The sequence below is a fragment of the Gadus macrocephalus genome, chromosome 4 (genome assembly GCF_031168955.1).
Source record: "Gadus macrocephalus chromosome 4, ASM3116895v1".
Classification (NCBI taxonomy): domain Eukaryota; kingdom Metazoa; phylum Chordata; class Actinopteri; order Gadiformes; family Gadidae; genus Gadus; species Gadus macrocephalus.
Window position 1 is genome coordinate 248,603 of NC_082385.1, and position 22,500 is coordinate 271,102.

The 22,500-nt window shown below is 48.4% G+C and overlaps 1 protein-coding gene across 2 annotated transcripts in view; it reads right to left on the reverse strand.

Moving 5' to 3' along the window:
* Positions 1 to 8,683: 8,683 nt before the first annotated feature.
* LOC132455561 (ELKS/Rab6-interacting/CAST family member 1-like) overlaps positions 8,684 to 22,500 on the reverse strand; it is a 14,334-nt gene continuing 517 nt past the window's right edge. For both annotated transcript variants that reach the window (XM_060049404.1, XM_060049403.1), the window contains exons 2-4: positions 10,599 to 11,637; positions 9,286 to 9,363; positions 8,684 to 8,957 (exon numbers count right to left, since the gene is read on the reverse strand). In XM_060049404.1, coding sequence (XP_059905387.1) covers positions 8,778 to 8,957; positions 9,286 to 9,363; positions 10,599 to 11,108 — 768 coding nt within the window. In that variant the 5' untranslated portion in view covers positions 11,109 to 11,637 and the 3' untranslated portion in view covers positions 8,684 to 8,777. The remainder of the gene's footprint in view (positions 8,958 to 9,285; positions 9,364 to 10,598; positions 11,638 to 22,500) is intronic.

Sequence of the window (22,500 nt, forward strand, 5' to 3'; positions counted from 1 at the left end):
TGCGCCTCTCTCTCTCTCTCTCTCTCTCTCTCTCTCTCTCTCTCTCTCTCTCTCTCTCTCTCTCTCTCTCTCTCTCTCTCTCTCATCTCTCTCTCTCTCTCTCTCTCTCCTCTCTCTCTCTCTCTCTCTCTCTCTCTCTCTCTCTCTCTCCTCTCTCTCTCCTCCCGTCTTTACTTTATGCTTCGTAGATGGATTGCTGATTTTTATGTTTTTATCTCTTTATGTCTTACCATCCTGATGTTTCTGATTTGTCGTATGGGATCAATTATTATTTTATTTTATTAGGATAACAAGGTTTGGATGCAAAATAAAAGAAAAGACCAGGATGATGCGAAATCTAAATATATTGTAATAAACATAGCGACAAAATCCAATAAAGAATTGGTGTGGAGATAAGGGTTGGGTATATGCGTGTTCCTGTGTTTTGACCTGTACGGTTATTGGGTAACTAAATATAAAGCCTGAGAATATCCTATTGGCTGCGGGGTGTAGTGATATGAAATGCCTATTGAGTCAGCGGGAACAGACACTAAGTAAACAATGCTCTTCTTGGTTTTTTCGGCGAAAGAAGACCGTGAATGATTTATAAAGTCTTCATCGTATTCCTAGTTTTTTCAAGTGGCACTCCCTCTACAGTTATTGATCCTACTACAATGTTCTGGGCCATGGCGATTGTTTCTACAGAACAGTGAAATGTGGGATTCTAGGAAACCATTTTCTCTCACTTCCTTTATTTACAGGAGGGAAAGTGTAGCAGGAGTGCTTCTGATGTTCCCAGAGCTCTGGTACCCCTGGAGGAGAATCCAACTCGGAAACTCCAGTAAAAGGGGATTGGGTGATGAGAATAGAGAAGTTTGAGAACAGAAGCGCTGAGAGGGAAGAACGACAGCTAGCTACAGAGTCCTTCTTCTCCTACTGAAAGAAACGATGTTCAACGTGTCGATGCACAGGTTCTGTAATGTCACGGATCACTCATTTCTAATTACAAACCTACTTCACTGCCTTGATTATTAACTCACTTGTTTTTTTTGCAGATTTTTTTCATTTTCGTTTATTTACAGTTGAGTATATTCATCTTATTAAACGTTGATTCAAACAGACCTGCAACTTTATATCAGGAGAAAAAGTAAATGAGAACCCTGACTGTGTCCTGGTCTGTCTCTCCCCCTCTCCCCCACTCTCAACCTGCTGGGAGATAAAGACATGATGTTCACCTGCCTGAGAGAAACACACACACACACACACACACACACACACACACACACACACACACACACACACACACACACACACACACACACACACACACACACACACACCCCCCCCCCCCCCCCCCCCCCTTTCCCTGGCAGTTTTCTCAATCCAGACTAAACGTTTAAAATAGATCTCTTTTTTATTAAATATTACTAATCCATTGATATGGGAAACATGTTCCTAAATGCACCTTTCATCCCTCAATGCCTTTTCCTTCCAAGACCACAGCATAAAGAGTCACATACGTAGAAACACTCACACACACACACAAAGTACGTCAGACCGGAGTGTTGTGGTAAATAATTGAGGATAAAATCAGGGCTGAAATGACGACAGAAGATTCACCGAATGGATATGGCAAAAAGTGCGTGCGCACATATACACTAACTACCACGCTAGCATAAACACCATTGATGTGCAAAAACAACATAGAAAGTGAAAAATTTATTGATTGCAGTATTGTATAAGCACAGTACTATTTAGTCTAGTATAGTATCAGATAACAGTTCCCTGTACTACAGTATCATGGTTACAATAATATATGCTACAGTATTGTGTAGTATAGTATTATGTGTTACAATACTATGTGCTACAGTATTGTGTAGTATAGTATTAGGAGTTACAATACTATGTGCTACAGTATTATGTAGTATAGTATAATGTACTATCAAGTACTATGACACTAATCACAGTAAACTATAGTAACAATATGTAGCATTGTATCATTTGCTGAAGTAATTTATGCATATACTACGGTACTATTACTACAGAACTACATACACCAGTATAATGTGCTTCAGTACATTGAACTACAGTATATGCACCACAGTACTATTTATTATTAAATCATGCAGTACTATGAAGTACAGTAACATGTGCTATACAGTACTATGAAGTACATTATCCTGTCCTCAGTACTAGGAAGTACAGTAACATGTGTTACAGTACAGCTACAGTAACATACCGTAGCTACAGTAACATACCGTAGCTACAGTACAGCTACAGTAACATACCGTAGCTACAGTAACATACCGTAGCTACAGTAACAGTAACATACCGTAGCTACAGTAACATACCGTAGCTACAGTAACAGTAACATACCGTAGCTACAGTAACATACCGTAGCTACAGTACAGCTACAGTAACATACCGTAGCTACAGTAACATACCGTAGCTACAGTAACAGTAACATACCGTAGCTAAAGTACAGCTACAGTAACATACCGTAGCTACAGTAACATACCGTAGCTACAGTACAGCTACAGTAACATACCGTAGCTACAGTAACATACCGTAGCTACAGTACAGCTACAGTAACATACCGTAGCTACAGTAACATACCGTAGCTACAGTAACAGTAACATACCGTAGCTACAGTACAGCTACAGTAACATACCGTAGCTACAGTAACAGTAACATACCGTAGCTACAGTAACAGTAACATACCGTAGCTACAGTAACATACCGTAGCTACAGTAACAGTAACATACCGTAGCTACAGTAACAGTAACATACCGTAGCTACAGTAACATACCGTAGCTACAGTAACAGTAACATACCGTAGCTACAGTACAGCTACAGTAACATACCGTAGCTACAGTAACAGTAACATACCGTAGCTACAGTAACAGTAACATACCGTAGCTACAGTAAGATACCGTAGCTACAGTAACAGTAACATACCGTAGCTACAGTAACATACCGTAGCTACAGTAACATACCGTAGCTACAGTAACAGTAACATACCGTAGCTACAGTAACACTCCTCTACTCGGGGAGAGGTGGAGCTAGGTTCTTTTATTTCACATGAGAGGGAGATGGGGGCAGAGTGCATTCCAATCATTCCAATCATTCCCCTCATCACTCTCTCCTGCTAACCGCCCTGCTGTGATCAGAGGAGACCCACAACCAGCACGCACACATCCCTCAGAGGAGACCCACAACCAGCACGCACACATCCCTCATGAAACCCACAACCAGCACGCACACATCCCTCAGAGGAGACCCACAACCAGCACGCACACATCCCTCATATGAGACCCACAACCAGCACGCACACATCCCTCATGAGACCCACAACCAGCACGCACACATCCCTCAGATGAGACCCACAACCAGCACGCACACATCCCTCATGAGACCCACAACCAGCACGCACACATCCCTCAGAGGAGACCCACAACAGCACGCACACATCCCTCATATGAGACCCACAACCAGCACGCACACATCCCTCATATGAGACCCACAACCAGCACGCACACATCCCTCAGAGGAGACCCACAACCAGCACGCACACATCCCTCAGAGGAGACCCACAAGCAGCACGCACACATCCCTCAGAGGAGACCCACAACCAGCACGCACACATCCCTCAGAGGAGACCCACAACCAGCACGCACACATCCCTCATATGAGACCCACAACCAGCACGCACACATCCCTCATATGAGACCCACAACCAGCACGCACACATCCCTCATATGAGACCCACAACCAGCACGCACACATCCCTCATATGAGACCCACAACCAGCACGCACACATCCCTCATATGAGACCCACAACCAGCACGCACACATCCCTCATATGAGACCCACAACCAGCACGAACACATCCCTCATATGAGACAGATGTTGTTCCTGGGAGCTTTATACACGCATAAACAGAAACACACACATACAGATACACACATAGATACACACACATACAGATACAAACACACACACACACACACACACACACACACACACACACAGTGGCATCAGTAAACGTCAACCTCAGCCCAGTACAGCATTACAGAACCTCTCTGTGATTAATAGCGTGAGCCACATGAGGCTAGCTTCATCGTACTCTTACTGCGGCTCTGTGTGCGTTAGACAGCACTTGTTGACACCCTAGTCGCTATCTGGTGATTAAACAGTGATGCATAACACATCTCTGCCCTGTACACACCGCTGTCTTTATAGTCCACTGTCAAGGCCAACTGCAGGATGCCCCCACAGGCTGGTATAACTGCAGACGGCGTCGTCTACAGAGAGTCACTCATAGGAGGACAACAGAGAGCCCATTATTATTTCATGGACACACAGCAGAACACCAACTCTTCTCGGACAATATGTGCTAGAGGCAGGCTGAAGGGGAGGAGGGAGAGGGAGGGAGGGGGAGGGAGAGGGAGGGAGGAGGGACAGTGAGTGAGGGAAGGAGGACTGGAGGTGAGGGAGGTACGCAGCCAAAGGGAACGTGTGAGGGAAGGGAGGGAGGGAGGGAGGGAGGGAGGGAGGGGGGAGGCTGGAGTCGAGCATGGTGTTTGGATTCCGTAGCTGGGGCGTGCCCTGGCAGTGACTGGCTGGGAGGCACCACAACACATTCCACTTCTATTTCAAAGAGGATTGCAGACAAACCACTGAAATTGGAAATATTATGTGTGTGTGTACATGTATGTATGTATGTATGTATGTATGTATGTATGCATGTATGTATGTACAGTATGTATATATATGTATGTATACATGTGTTATGTGTATATGTATAAATGCATGTGTGCATGTATGTATGTATGTACAGTATGTATGTATATGTTTATGTGTATATGTATACATGCATGTATGTATGTATGTATGTATGTACAGTATGTATGTATGTATGTATGTATGTATGTATGTAAATATATATGTGTATTATGTGTATGTACAGTATATATGTATGTACAGTATATATGTATGTACAGTATGTATATATATGTATGTATACATGTGGTATGTGTATATGTATAAATGCATGTGTGCATGTATGTAAATATGTACAGTATGTATGTACAGTATATATGTATGTACAGTATGTATTTATGTATAGATGTGTATATGTATATATGCATGCATGTATGTATGTATATATGTGTATATTTATGTGTATATGTATATATGCGTGTATGTACGTACGGTCTGTATGTATCTACAGTATATATGTATGTACAGTATGTATGTATGTTTGAGAGTGAGTCAGTGAGTGAGAGTGAGAGGAGGGGTAGAGGGCTGAGTCATCTACCCAGAGCCCTGACAGAAATAGAAAAAAGAAAGAAAGGAGGGAACAGTGTACGGATGAAGAGAGGAAGGAGATGGAATAGACGAGAGGTAAATGAGGGGAATAATCTAGAAAGAAAGGGGGATGGTCTCATAATGAGTGATGAGAGGAAGCAGAGAGACATTGAAGGACAGGAAGAGGGAAGCACTGGAAGAGAAGGCGAGAAACCAATGAGTCATTTTATTTCCACAAAGATAACAGTTTCTGTCTACGCATGTTGAAAACGCCCTCCGCCGCCACGTAGTGTGTGTGTGTGTGTGTGTGTGTGTGTGTGTGTGTGTGTGTGTGTGTGTGTGTGTGTGTGTGTGTGTGTGTGTGTGTGTGTGTGTGTGTGTGTGTGTGTTTTCATAAGAGAATGTGTAAAAAAACACAGTCCATTAAACTAGACAATGAGTGAACTTGTAATTATGTTGTTCCTCAATTTCATGCAATGTCAGTGAACCCACCTACTGAGAAGAGCTCTGATTCACACACACACACAACCGAACACACACACACACACACACTCTCTCTCTCTCTCATGACTCGGCTTGTTGTCACACACTAACACTCTCTCGCCCTTATGACTTGGCTTGTTATGAGACACACACACAATCTCTCTCGCACTGTCTCATGACAGGCTTGGGTTATACACCTTATGTGTGTGTGTGTGTGTGTGTGTGTGTGTGTGTGTGTCTGTGTGTGTCATCACACACACTACCTTGAAGAAGAAGAAAGTGTTTCATTGTCTTTGTACTGTGAGATGTCATCGGATGCCATAAGAATTCAACGTGTAAATTGTCTCATTGAGAATGTGTGAATATGTCCGTGTAAACAGACAACTGTGTCTGTGTGCGCGTGCGTGTTAGTGTGTGTGGACGCATATGTCGAGAGAGAGAGTCTACACACACACTCAGAGGGAGAAGGAGACAGAGACAGAGACAGAGAGAGAGACACAGAGAGAGAGAGAAAGTAAGAGGGATCATCTGAAAGAGTCAGAGGCAGATCGACGGTGTGTGTGTGTCCATATTTGTCTGGTGTGTGTGTGGGTCCCAGTGTATTCCTATATGTGTGAGTTTGTCTATGTGTGTGTGTCCCAGTATATTCCTGTGTGTGTGTGTGTGTGTGTGTGTGTGTGTGTGTGTGTGTGTGTGTGTGTGTGTGTGTGTGTGTGTGTGTGTGTGTGTGTGTGTGTGTGTGTGTGTCCTCTATCTGTTGGCCGTCTCTCCCTCCATCCGGCCCAGATGGCTCAGCACCGGAGGACAGCTGGTGAGCTGAGGAGGCTAGGAGACGAGGAGACAGGGGGACGAGGGGACGAGGAGAGGAGGGGAGGAGGGGAGGAGACAGGGGGACGAGGTGGAGAGGAGGGGAGGAGGAGACGAGGAGACAGGGGGAGGAGGAGAGGAGGGGAGGAGACAGGGGGGAGGAGGGGAGGTGGAGAGGAGGGGGGGAGACAGGGGGACGAGGAGACGAGGAGGAGACGAGGAGACGAGGAGACGAGGAGGAGACGAGGAGGAGACGAGGAGGAGACGAGGAGACGAGGAGACAGGGGGACGAGGAGACGAGGAGGAGACGAGGAGACGAGGAGACGAGGAGACGAGGAGACGAGGAGACAGGGGGACGAGGAGACGAGGAGGAGACGAGGAGGAAAGGGCCCAGACAGAACCAGGCTCCGACCCTCAAGGCGCGGGTTAGTCACTGCTGTACCCCGGGTTAGTCACTACTGTACCGCGGGTTAGTCACTGCCGTACCGCGGGTTAGTCACTACTGTACCCCGGGTTAGTCACTACTGTACCGCGGGTTAGTCACTACTGTACCGCGGGTTAGTCACTACTGTACCGCGGGTTAGTCACTACTGTACCGCGGGTTAGTCACTACTGTACCGCGGGTTAGTCACAACTGTACCGCGGGTTAGTCACTGCCGTACCACGGGTTAGTCACTGCCGTACCCCGGGTTAGTCACTACTGTACCGCGGGTTAGTCACTACTGTACCGCGGGTTAGTCACTGCCGTACCGCGGGTTAGTCACTGCCGTACCCCGGGTTAGTCACTGCCGTACCGCGGGTTAGTCACTGCCGTACCGCGGGTTAGTCACTGCCGTACCGCGGGTTAGTCACTGCCGTACCCCGGGTTAGTCACTGCCGTACCGCGGGTTAGTCACTGCCCCCGGGTTAGTCACTGCCGTACCGCGGGTTAGTCACTGCTGTACCGCGGGTTAGTCACTACTGTACCGCGGGTTAGTCACTGCCGTACCCCGGGTTAGTCACTGCCCCCGGGTTAGTCACTGCCGTACCCCGGGTTAGTCACTGCCGTACCGCGGGTTAGTCACTACTGTACCGCGGGTTAGTCACTGCCGTACCCCGGGTTAGTCACTGCCCCCGGGTTAGTCACTGCCGTACCCCGGGTTAGTCACTGCCCCCGGGTTAGTCACTGCCCCCGGGTTAGTCACTGCCGTACCCCGGGTTAGTCACTGCTGTACCGCGGGTTAGTCACTGCCGTACCGCGGGTTAGTCACTGCCGTACCGCGGGTTAGTCACTACTGTACCCCGGGTTAGTCACTACTGTACCCCGGGTTAGTTACTGCCGTACCCCGGGTTAGTCACTGCCGTACCCCGGGTTAGTCACTGCCGTACCGCGGGTTAGTCACTGCCCCCGGGTTAGTCACTGCCGTGCCCCCGGGTTAGTCACTGCCGTACCGCGGGTTAGTCACTGCCGTACCGCGGGTTAGTCACTGCCGTACCGCGGGTTAGTCAACCAGGTCACTGGCTGGGCTGGGGCACTACCGTCCCTCCACCAACATCAACTCTGTTATCTTTATTATTTGTTATATTAGTTCAATATGAAATATAAAAATGATAGATCTATCTTATTGAATAATTACAGATCAGAACACATCGTATCGGTACTCCCAAATCGCTGTGATCTATTGTGAGGTCCCTGCAGATTCTAACGGACAGATGTCCAGACACACATTCACAATTAGGGCAACCTGTTGGCGCTTTCATCCAAAGCGACTTACTTCATACTTAATTCACACGACGGTGGCAAAGTGACCCCAGGGCGACAGCCAGCTGGGCCGCAGTCAGGGTGGGGCGCCTCGCCACTACATCAGGAGGAGCCGGGGACCCAACTAACCATCAGGTTACCAGTCAACCCAACTAGCAACCATCAGGTTACCAGTCAACCCAACTAGCAACCATCAGGTTACCAGTCAACCCAACTAGCAACCATCAGGTTACCAGTCAACCCAACTAGCAACCATCAGGTTACCAGTCAACCCAACTAGCAACCATCAGGTTACCAGTAAACCCGCTCTACCTCCTGAGCTACAGCCAACCTGGCCCGGACAGACGGACAGACGGACAGACAGACCATCAGACAGACAGACAGACAGACCGACCATCAGACAGACAGACAGACAGACCGTCAGACAGACAGACAGACAGACAGACAGACAGACCGTCAGACAGACAGACAGGTTCCTACCTGGCTCTCGTCCTGCACAACCCCGTACTGCTCTCTCCACACAGACATCTTGGTGGCCTCGTCCTTCCGCAGGGCTCTCTCCTTCTTCAGCTCGGGGCTCCAGAACGTCTTGATGGAGTTCATGGAGGAGCTCAGCTTGGACTCTTTGGCCTCCAGCTACAACACACACACACACACACACACACACACACACACACACACACACACACACACACACACACACACACACACACACACACACACACACACACACACACACACACACACACACACACACACACACACACACACACACACACACACACACACAATAAGAACGGGTTGGATACAACAAAAGTTTCAGTTGTGCTTGGTTTCAATATAATAAAAATAGGATTTTTTGGTTCTTAGGTGAAGTGTTATAATAATAAAATGTATAATAAAATGATGCTTTAACAGTAGCTCTTAATAGTTGATAAGGGGACGTGTGTGAGTTTGCGTTCACCTCTCTTCGTAGGAGTTCATTCTCTCTGAGCACCTCCCTCAACTGTGTCTGGAGGTCGGACATCGCACCTTCACGCACCTGGACGCACGCACACACACACACACACACACACACACACACACACACACACACACACACACACACACACACACACACACACACACACACACACACACACACACACACACACACACACACACACACACACACACACACACACAGTTTGGTAGGTTACGATTTGACAGTAAAGTAGTACTTCAACAAAATGCCAAACACACTCACAGTCAATGGCACTCATAATCACAGTGGAGAATCAGACTGAAACAGAGCGGAAGCCTCGAGGGAAGGTAAACATCAGCGATGTTATTCTTGAATGGTGCCCGGGTAAGACGTCTCAGGAAGTGATGTGTTCCTGTTCAGACTTTATGAATTACTGCATGAGGTACAAGAGGTGACCTCATTCTCTCCCCAACACTCGGGCGCAGGTTAGCGGTGTAACCCTACTGAACCTGAGTACACACTCTGAAGCTGGCCTGGGACTTTGAACTGCTAAGAGACACGGACAGACCGAAACAGTCCAAACGTTTAGCCACTTTGAAAACAAAGGCTGCTTGAATAGCAACGATAACGCTGGGAATAAGAAGTCCCCAAAACACACATCCTCCAACAAACCATTTAACATCCTGAACATTGGAACAGGGATGGAATCCGTTTTACTGGAGTCATTTAGCAGACGCATTCACCATAGAGGGGGGGGCTAGAGCCCTGCCCCCCCCTCTAGAGCCCTGCCCCCCAAGGGATGTGGATCACCCCCCCTCTAGAGCCCTGCCCCCCCCTCTAGAGCCCTGCCCCCCCAGGGATGTGGATCACCCCCCCCTCTAGAGCCCTGCCCCCCCAGGGATGTGGACCTCCCCCCTCTCTGCCCCCCCAGGGATGTGGACCCCCCCTCTCTGCCCCCCCCAGGGATGTGGACCCCCCCTCTCTGCCCCCCCCAGGGATGTGGACCCGCCCCTCTCTGCCCCCCCCAGGGATGTGGACCCCCCCTCTCTGCCCCCCCCAGGGATGTGGACCCCCCCCTCTCTGCCCCCCCCAGGGATGTGGACCCCCCCCCTCTCTGCCCCCCCAGGGATGTGGACCCCCCCCTCTCTGCCCCCCCAGGGATGTGGACCCCCCCCCTCTCTGCCCCCCCAGGGATGTGGACCCCCCCCTCTGCCCCCCCAGGGATGTGGATAAGTCCTCGGAGGTCCCTTCACAGACTGAGGGATAATCCTTCCCCCGAGCCGTCTGATTGGCCGAGCAGCCGCCCGTCGTACCTGTCTCATGGAGTGCGGTACCGTGGCGCCCTGGGAGGCGTGCCCGTGGACCTCCCCGCCGAACGCGATGGCGTCACTCGGCAGGCCCCCGCCCCCCAGGCCCCCGGCGTTGATGTTGGGGCTGCTCCCCATCAGGGCCCCCCGGGCCCCGAAGGGCAGCCGGGCCGCGGCCCTCCCCAGGGTCATGGTGCCCTTGGGCGGGGCGGGGTTCAGCCCTGAGCCCATGCTGGCCCCCAGGCCCAGGGCGGGCTCGTCGCCGTGGTCGGTGAAGTACATGGGCCCGGAGGTGGCGTAGGCGGCGTTCAGCGACTGGATGTTCTCCATGGACAGCGTCTTGCAGGAGCCCGTGAGGCCGCCGGCGCCGCCGCCGCTGCCGTTGCGGCGGTGGCCCAGGCGCGGCGAGCGGGGGAGGCGGGGGGAGCGGCCGGGGCTGCCCGAGGCGCCAGAGCCGCCGCCCCCGTTGGCGCCGACCGTCTCCTGCTTGGAGACGGAGCGGGCGCTGCCGTACATGGCGAGCGGAGCGGGGGAGGAGGTTCACACTAGGGGGGCGGCGGTCAAGGTGGTTCTGGTTCCGGTTGGAGGGAAGTGGCGGTGGAGACGCGGGGCCGTGGTGCGGGGACGGTGGTTCAGCTGAAGGAGGAATAACCTCGGGAAGCGGCAGACGGGCGTACTGACGGTCAGAGCTGGGCTGGATCCCAGGGAGCTCGTGGTCCTTCAGGCAAGCCTGGAGTCAACAGACGCCATTCGGGACAGGTCCGTCAGTCGCACACCGATGTACCACAAGCAGGTAAAGAGTGAGTAACAGCTCAAACCTGCCTCTGGGATGAGGCTGAGAGGGCAGGGTATCTACTCTGATGTGTGCGTACAACTGGCAGCAGAAAGGCCTCTCTGTTGACGTCGCTGTAGCCCATCAGGTCATCAGTGAGATAGCGTTGGTGTCCCTTCAGGAGCTGATGAAGGGGCCGGGGTGAGCGATGAAGAGTTGGTCTGGGAGGATGCTGACGTGATCACCTGGAACGGGGTCCGGAGAGGAGAGGGGCTGGAGAAAGAGAGAGCTCATTTTAGGTTCATTCAAGTATACTTAAGCATTAAAAGCTCTTAAGTTGTTCTTTAGAGGATTGGTCATTTGGTCAACACATTGACCATGCTGTGAAGGTATACAAAGAGCTGGCATTAATTCCTTGGTTTTAAAATGTACACCGAGTCTATTTATGGCCTGTCTTAGCAAAGCATGCATAATGCAAAGCCAACACCTGCATATAACACTGCCCCATACTGGACTGAACCATCATGATAACCTTTAAACAAAAGTTAACATGAACATAAAATAACTTCGAGTTTCCCCGTTGTCCCCCTGGGCTCATCGCTCTCTCCTTCCTCTCCTCCCAAACCCTAAACTACGCCTCCTTCCTCTCCTCCCTAACCCCTAAACTACGCCTCCTTCCTCTCCTCCCTAACCCCTAAACTACGCCTCCTTCCTCTCCTCCCTAACCCCTAAACTACGCCTCCTTCCTCTCCTCCCTAACCCCTAAACTACGCCTCCTTCCTCTCCTCCTAAACCCTAAACTACGCCTCCTTCCTCTCCTCCTAAACCCTAAACTACGCCTCCTTCCTCTCCTCCTAAACCCTAAACTACGCCTCCTTCCTCTCCTCCCAAACCCTAAACTACGCCTCCTTCCTCTCCTCCCTAACCCCTAAACTACGCCTCCTTCCTCTCCTCCTAAACCCTAAACTACGCCTCCTTCCTCTCCTCCTAAACCCTAAACTACGCCTCCTTCCTCTCCTCCCTAAACCCTAAACTACGCCTCCTTCCTCTCCTCCCTAAACCCTAAACTACGCCTCCTTCCTCTCCTCCTAAACCCTAAACTACGCCTCCTTCCTCTCCTCCCTAACCCCTAAACTACGCCTCCTTCCTCTCCTCCCTAACCCCTAAACTACGCCTCCTTCCTCTCCTCCCTAACCCCTAAACTACGCCTCCTTCCTCTCCTCCCTAACCCCTAAACTACGCCTCCTTCCTCTCCTCCCTAACCCCTAAACTACGCCTCCTTCCTCTCCTCCTAAACCCTAAACTACGCCTCCTTCCTCTCCTCCTAAACCCTAAACTACACCTCCTTCCTCCCTAAACCCTAAACCACACCTCCTTCCTCCCTAAACCCTAAACTACACCTCCTTCCTCTCCAAACCCTAAACTACACCTCCTTCCTCTCCTCCCAAACCCTAAACTACACCTCCTTCCTCTCCTCCCAAACCCTAAACTACTCTCTTCACACCTCTCTCTAACCCTAACCCTAAACTACTCTCTTCACACCTCACTCTAACCCTAACCCTAACCCTAAACTACTCTCTTCACCCCTCACTCTAACCCTAACCCTAACCTATTCTCTTCACCCTAACCTAACCCTAACCCTCACCTATTCTCTTCACCCTAACCCTAACCTATTCTCTTCACCCTAACCCTAACCTATTCTCTTCACCCTAACCTATTCTCTTCACCCTAACCTAACCCTAATCCTAACCTATTCTCTTCACCCTAACCTTACCCTAACCCCAACCTATTCTCTTCACCCTAACCCTAACCTATTCTCTTCACCCTAACCTAACCCTAATCCTAACCTATTCTCTTCACCCTAACCTTACCCTAACCCCAACCTATTCTCTTCACCCTAACCCTAACCCTAACCTCACTCTGCTGTCTCTCATTGTCTCCTTCTAATTATTTATGTAGGTCATGACTGGCAGCACCGCCCGGCGTTCTACACCAATAAGGTGTCGGCAATAGGGCGGGACATAAGAGCACACCGATTCGGGATTGGTTGGTGATTAATGGCCGCATTGGACCTGCAAGCAAAACTTTCATAAAAACTGTATGAGCCGTTTGTCTTTAGGTCCTACCTGAGAACTGTGAGGGAGGATTAGAGGGCAACAGTCTGGTGCTAGTGTCTACTGGAGTCTGGGAACTGGCTTACTTAAAGTATAGATAGTTAAGGATATAGTGATAGAAAACCAGCCCAGATGCTGGCTATAGTACTGTCATTGGGATCGTCAGTACAAAGCGTTTTATGGCTAACTAAATATCTAATAAACAGTGGTCAACACGTTGCTTACTCATACTGATTCCTGCTGGTTGTTCTATTTGAACATCCTTCTATATTGGGGCTACGCCTCAGAATGGGATGAGTCAGTGTAATGCTGTTAAAGACAGAGACGGCTTGGATGGAAGGTACGCCGCGCTCTGTAGGAGAGCGGCCCGGGCAGACGAACAACACCGTGTCAGACTCCTGCCCCCCCCCGTGGGACCATCAGGAGAGCGGCCCGGGCGGACGAACAACACCGTGTCAGACTCCTGCCCCCCCCCGTGGGACCATCAGGAGAGCGGCCCGGGCGGACGAACAACACCGTGTCAGACTCCTGCCCCCCCCCGTGGGACCATCAGGAGAGCGGACAGCGGAGCCCGATCGTCCTCCAGACTCTGTTAGCACACTGACGCCTACACTGAGTCAGTGCGCTAACAGTAAGACAGGACGGGATGAAGACACGCAGCCCATGTAGCACCCTCCATGTAGGACTGAGGCACTGGTTCCTACTGGGTAGGGGCAGTACTCCACTGGTTCCTACTGGGTAGGGGCAGTACTCCACTGGTTCCTACTGGGTAGGGGCAGTACTCCACTGGTTCCTACTGGGTAGGGGCAGTACTCCACTGGTTCCTACTGGGTAGGTGCAGTACTCCACTGGTTCCTACTGGGTAGGGGCAGTACTCCACTGGTTCCTACTGGGTAGGTGCAGTACTCCACTGGTTCCTACTGGGTAGGGACTCTACTATAGCTCTATGTACTGTACTGACTCCTCTACTACAGCTCTATGTACTGTACTGACTCCTCTACTACAGCTCTATGTACTGTACTGACTCCTCTACTACAGCTCTATGTACTGTACTGACTCCTCTACTATAGCTCTATGTACTGTACTGACTCCTCTATGTACTGTACTGACTCCTCTACTACAGCTCTATGTACTGTACTGACTCCTCTACTACAGCTCTATGTACTGTACTGACTCCTCTACTACAGCTCTATGTACTGTACTGACTCCTCTACTACAGCTCTATGTACTGTACTGACTCCTCTACTATAGCTCTATGTACTGTACTGACTCCTCTACTACAGCTCTATGTACTGTACTGACTCCTCTACTATAGCTCTATGTACTGTACTGACTCCTCTACTATAGCTCTATGTACTGACTCCTCTACTACAGCTCTATGTACTGTACTGACTCCTCTACTACAGCTCTATGTACTGTACTGACTCCTCTACTACAGCTCTATGTACTGTACTGACTCCTCTACTATAGCTCTATGTACTGTACTGACTCCTCTACTACAGCTCTATGTACTGTACTGACTCCTCTACTACAGCTCTATGTACTGTACTGACTCCTCTACTATAGCTCTATGTACTGTACTAACTCCTCTACTACAGCTCTATGTACTGTACTGACTCCTCTACTATAGCTCTATGTACTGTACTAACTCCTCTACTACAGCTCTATGTACTGTACTGACTCCTCTACTACAGCTCTATGTACTGTACTGACTCCTCTACTATAGCTCTATGTACTGACTCCTCTACTACAGCTCTATGTACTGTACTAACTCCTCTATAGCTCCATGTACTGTACTGACTCCTCTATTACAGCTCTATGTACTGTACTGACCCCTCTACTACAGCTCTATGTACTGTACTGACTCCTCTACTACAGCTCTATGTACTGTACTGACTCCTCTACTATAGCTCTATGTACTGTACTGACTCCTCTACTACAGCTCTATGTACTGTACTGACTCCTCTACTACAGCTCTATGTACTGTACTAACTCCTCTACTACAGCTCTATGTACTGACTCCTCTACTACAGCTCTATGTACTGTACTGACTCCTCTACTATAGCTCTATGTACTGTACTGACTCCTCTACTACAGCTCTATGTACTGTACTGACTCCTCTACTACAGCTCTATGTACTGTACTGACTCCTCTACTATAGCTCTATGTACTGTACTAACTCCTCTACTACAGCTCTATGTACTGTACTGACTCTACTACAGCTCTATGTACTGTACTGACTCCTCTACTACAGCTCTATGTACTGTACTGACTCCTCTACTACAGCTCTATGTACTGTACTGACTCCTCTACTACAGCTCTATGTACTGTACTGACTCCTCTACTACAGCTCTATGTACTGTACCGACTCCTCTACTACAGCTCTATGTACTGTACCGACTCCTCTATGTACTGTACTGACTCCTCTACTATAGCTCTATGTACTCTACTGACTCCTCTACTACAGCTCTATGTACTCTACTGACTCCTCTACTATAGCTCTATGTACTGTACTGACTCCTCTACTACAGCTCTATGTACTGTACTGACTCCTCTACTACAGCTCTATGTACGGTACTGACTCCTCTACTACAGCTCTATGTACTGTACTGACTCCTCTACTACAGCTCTATGTACTGTACTGACTCCACTACTACAGCTCTATGTACTGTACTGACTCCTCTACTACAGCTCTATGTACTGTACTGACTCCTCTACTACAGCTCTATGTACTGTACTGACTCCTCTACTACAGCTCTATGTATTGTACTGACTCCTCTACTACAGCTCTATGTACTGACTCCTCTACTACAGCTCTATGTACTGTACTAACTCCTCTATAGCTCTATGTACTGTACTGACTCCTCTACTACAGCTCTATGTACTGTACTGACTCCTCTACTACAGCTCTATGTACTGTACTGACTCCTCTACTACAGCTCTATGTACTGTACTGACTCCTCTACTATAGCTCTATGTACTGTACTGACTCCTCTACTACAGCTCTATGTACTGTACTGACTCCTCTACTACAGCTCTATGTACTGTACTGACTCCTCTACTACAGCTCTATGTACTGACTCCTCTACTATAGCTCTATGTACTGTACTGACTCCTCTACTACAGCTCTATGTACTGACTCCTCTACTACAGCTCTATGTACTGTACTGACTCCTCTACTACAGCTCTATGTACTGTACTGACTCCTCTACTACAGCTCTATGTACTGTACTGACTCCTCTACTATAGCTCTATGTACTGTACTGACTCCTCTACTACAGCTCAATGTACTGTACTGACTCCTCTACTACAGCTCTATGTACTGTACTGACTCCTCTACTACAGCTCTATGTACTGTACTGACTCCTCTACTACAGCTCTATGTACTGTACTGACTCCTCTACTACAGCTCTATGTACTGTACTGACTCCTCTACTATAGCTCTATGTACTGTACTGACTCCTCTACTATAGCTCTATGTACTGTACTGACTCCTCTACTATAGCTCTATGTACTGTACTGACTCCTCTGCTACAGCTCTATGTACTGTACTGACTCCTCTACTACAGCTCTATGTACTGACTCCTCTACTACAGCTCTATGTACTGACTCCTCTACTACAGCTCTATGTACTGTACTGACTCCTCTACTACAGCTCTATGTACTGTACTGACTCCTCTACTACAGCTCTATGTACTGTACTGACTCCTCTACTACAGCTCTATGTACTGTACTGACTCCTCTACTACAGCTCTATGTACGGTACTGACTCCTCTACTACAGCTCTATGTACTGTACTGACTCCTCTACTACAGCTCTATGTACTGTACTGACTCCTCTACTATAGCTCTATGTACTGTACTGACTCCTCTACTACAGCTCTATGTACTGTACTGACTCCTCTACTACAGCTCTATGTACTGTACTGACTCCTCTACTACAGCTCTATGTACTGTACTGACTCCTCTACTACAGCTCTATGTACTGTACTGACTCCTCTACTACAGCTCTATGTACTGTACTGACTCCTCTACTACAGCTCTATGTACTGTACTGACTCCTCTACTACAGCTCTATGTACTGACTCCTCTACTACAGCTCTATGTACTGTACTAACTCCTCTATAGCTCTATGTACTGTACTGACTCCTCTACTACAGCTCTATGTACTGTACTGACTCCTCTACTACAGCTCTATGTACTGTACTGACTCCTCTACTACAGCTCTATGTACTGTACTGACTCCTCTACTATAGCTCTATGTACTGTACTGACTCCTCTACTACAGCTCTATGTACTGTACTGACTCCTCTACTACAGCTCTATGTACTGTACTGACTCCTCTACTACAGCTCTATGTACTGACTCCTCTACTATAGCTCTATGTACTGTACTGACTCCTCTACTACAGCTCTATGTACTGACTCCTCTACTACAGCTCTATGTACTGTACTGACTCCTCTACTACAGCTCTATGTACTGTACTGACTCCTCTACTACAGCTCTATGTACGGTACTGACTCCTCTACTATAGCTCTATGTACTGTACTGACTCCTCTACTACAGCTCTATGTACTGTACTGACTCCTCTACTACAGCTCTATGTACTGTACTGACTCCTCTACTACAGCTCTATGTACGGTACTGTCTAGTCTAATAATGTTCTCACTGTACTTAGCAAGCTACTCTTGACAGTCTGTTCAGTAGAGATTTTGGTCAAGGAAGCGAGGATGGCAGCTATCCACTTTCAGACACACACACACACACACACACACACACACACACACACACACACACACACACACACACACACACACACACACACACACACACACACACACACACACACACACACACACACACACACACACACACACACACACACACACACACAGAGCTGGGTGCACATCTGTCCAGTGGCCGTGAGTGATCATGCCAGTAAAGAGAAACATGCACAGATATCTACTGCTCCATTTGCTGGCAGTATGACAGGGAGAGAGAGAAGCAGCGGAGAGACCCCCCCACAGTGGTCCGGCCCCCCCAGGGTAGAGGGCGGGGCTACCTTTCCTAACGGCTGAACTCATTAAGTGTGGGGGGGTGAGTGGTGACGTCACGGCTGTATGTGCGTCCGCTCGTGGCGGCTGAAGAGCTGTATGAAACCACAGAAGAATCCACTGATGAGGGCTGACCCACGCCTACTGTACCGTGGTCATACCGGGATCGAGGACAAATGACCCCAAGCTTCATGTTGGTCTTGCTTTTCTTCTGTTCTGCTGGGATTCATGTGTTAGACCTGATTTGTTGACTTCAACATGGGCGTTTGAATTCATGAATCCGATGTTAACATCCTTATACAAACTGGGCCAATTTCAATAATAATAAATAATGAATTGCATTATATACCCGCTTTTCCAGCCTACCAAAACACATTCATGTGTTTAAGGTTATGTTTGTGCGTGTGCGTGTGTACGTGTATGTGTGTGTGTGCTACCAGTGTCCACTACCAGTGTGTCATTCTCTTGTTTAATAGTAGACAACATGTTAACCCCAGTGGAGCTCATAACGCCCTTCATTAACACATCAAAGCAACAGGGAAGATGAACCATACATTGGCCAAGGTTCCTCCATGTATCAAACATTAATAAAACAGAAAATATTAGCATCAGACACCAAAGTTACGTGTCTGCAAACTCCCACACCCTCACAAGTTTCATCCGGTTGTAATTCAGCCAAGCATGCCACCGGTCCCAGCACTCATCCCCCGCTCTGTCACAGCACCGAGCGGTATGGAGGATGGGAGGATATTGATAGTTCCAGAAGGAGGTGCCTTCCCACTGCAACAGCCTGCTAGTTATTTTTCTCAGTTGGAAGAACATGAATGGACGTCCATTTGCCGAAATAGAAACCCCGAAAAAAGACACGTGCCGGCCCACGCGTGACGCAGTTTGGATCAGGAGTTCCGGTTCACAGCTAGCATATGACTGTTAATAGAGCTGCTAACACATCGCTATTAACACTGTCATCACGCGTGGAGCCCGTCCGTTATCGCCTTACATAACTAGTGGGATGAGAAGCCAGGGTTGGACTGCGCTATAGGTGATCCCCCCCCCCCCCCTAAGACCTGCTGACATGGGATCAAAACAGGGCAGAGAAGCTCCCCTGGAACCCAGCATGCATCACCTCATGGCTGGTCCCCCCCCCCCAGCCCCAAAGCCCTGGTCCCCCCCCGCCCCAAAGCCCCCTGGTCCCCCCCCAGCCCCAAACCCCCCTGGTCCCCCCCCCCCAGCCCCAAAGCCCTGGTCCCCCCTCCCTTCTGCTGAATCTATTGATTCTCTAACAAGTCGTTGCACTAAAACCCAGAGACACAGCCCCTGGTCGTGCGCTTGAACAAATTCTGATTTATGACGAAGGTCTGGAGAAACATGCATAACATATTCAGCCAAGAACTATCTTTATTGACCGCTCATAATTGTTCCTGTAAAGATGGTCATGTGGTTTACAACATTTCTTAAATGATGGTAGAAGTAATATTAGTGAGTAGAAATACTCCCTTATGTCTGATGCACAAAGTATTCATTTTGTAATGAATTGAAAGAAAGGCCAAATAATGAAAGCTATAAAATGAGACCCATTTGAGACGCTTTAACTGTAACTAGTTGCTGAGGCACAGAGTGAGAGAAAAAAAAAGGTTATCAATGAATCGATTCACTATTCAGGCGAACCCTTAGCCATCTCTCTGAGTCGTGGTCTGAACGCTGCCCACTCACAAACACGCTCTCACACTCCAGTACTCAGTCTCCATGCAGGACAATCCATCCACTGAGAGTTAAATCAATATAACCAGGACAGGAGGATCTCTTTGGTGACATCATATATGTACGGTAATATGTCTCCTGAATCTTCCTTCTGACGTGAAATTAGGCTATAAACTGCGAGGTACACAAAAAAAGGTTTTGTGTCAAGTAACAAGGTATTATAAATGTATTACATTCAGATAGAAGTTACCTTGGGCCCTCTCTGTTGCTCCCTCCACACGCGACCTGTTCTCTGTTGACTGGTGTTACACCCCGGGATCTTAATGAAGGACATCTCCTCATTCGGCTAAGCAACCAAGCTCATAAAGCCTTACTGGAAAACACACAGACGACCAATTCTTACAGCCCGCCCCTGTGTCACACTTGCAGTCTAAAAGCCACTTTACAGCCTTGCATAAGAAGTCACCCCCCTAACCCGAAAACCCACAAAATGGCAAGTTAAAAGAAACATAGTTGCAGAGCGAACCCTCATTCCAGGGACAGCAGTGAATTCACTTCCTGGTGGACAGCAATAACATTATCCCAAAGTAAGAATGGGGGATGCAATGAAAAAGAAAGCCTGGATAATAAAAGATTAAGGCCTCATGTGTAAATACAGTGCATTTCTTGGATTCTTGGAGGAGTGTGGAGCATATTGGATGCTGATCTTCAGAAGAGTTTAATGCAATGCAATTAATTCATCACAAGAGCTTTATTTGGCATGGGCAAAGTGGCCATGTGGTCCTTGGGATCCGCTAATTGGATTGATTCACAGACCATTGTGCATCGAGCATTGGATCCTGATTTCAGTTTACAGGGGATTAAACAACAGCTACTGTGCTGCTCGTCTCAGCGTCACTGGAAGCTCGCCTACAACTGATACAACACATAATATTGACGTTCAGACACTGGAAAACAGCTCAGCCGATAAGGCAAGAGATACCGTCAGCTCGGGTTTATTGTCAGCACACCGGAAATTAATCCGAGATGCAGTCTGTGAAAACAAAAAACAGATGCAAACACACAATCACAGAGACACACGCGCGCACACTTCAATAAACAATCGGAGTAGACATTAATAGAAAGAAATGTCCGGAATATAACACACACACACACACACACACACACACACACACACACACACACACACACACACACACACACACACACACACACACACACACACACACACACACACACAATAATCTTATGTTATCTAATTTTGACTACTGCCTGCATAGAAATAATGGTAGATGTTCTATTGACAATAACAGATAAGATGAAGCAATGAGAAAAACGAATAAGCCGTAAATGTGATGATAGGCCTAGGTGTAATGCAAGTAAGAAAATTAAGAAAAGTATGCAAGTCAACAGAACCAATGCAGAGGAGGAGTAGCATACTGATACTGAAACTAGGACCAGTTTGTTATGACGATTTGAAAGATATGCTCTATATGGAAGAACGTCAAATGTCAGTGTAAGGCAGCCTGGAGACGTGGGCGGAGGACTGAACGTTAAATCATCGAATAACGTCGAGAGGAAGCCTTCGTGTTTCCATCAAAGGTCTCCCTCAATCGTCCCATTCTCCGAGACGAGCTGCAGTTATAACGTGACCATGGAAACAATGCCAGGAAGTTGACTTGCTAGCTTTTAGGAGTAGCATAGTTAGTCACTAACCCATGGGTGGGTCAGTAACCCATGGGTGGGTCACTAACCCCACGAGTTAGTCAGCTGGGAGACGGCAGCGTTGACAGGAGTAAGCAGCCTGGCCGTTTGACTTTTCCACACACAGACACTTTCGTTATTTTATTTTAGGCGAAGGGGGAGAACATAACCAGCCACTATTGGTCAAGTCAAGATATGTTCACCAATGGCTGGTTTACCAGATGGGTGGTCGCCTTTCTGTGATTTGACCCACAGACACTACCTGTTATTATGTTATCTCTAAAGCCATTCACAGTTGGCCAAACGAAGCATATCTCGGGATATTGAGAGCTCTCCATAACCCCTTGTAACGAGTCTAGTGTCATTATACCCCGCAGGCACTATAATATACCTTATATCACCTACCACACGAACCCACACAGAACGGCTCCTCACGCTCGGAGTTGAACCAGCAGAGGCCGAGTGCGCAGTTGTGTAAAGTGTGTCTTGCTACAGTAACCTCGTCTACGATATTATAATTTCTAGATCTGTTAGTGGATATAAACGGTGAGGGGAACGACACAT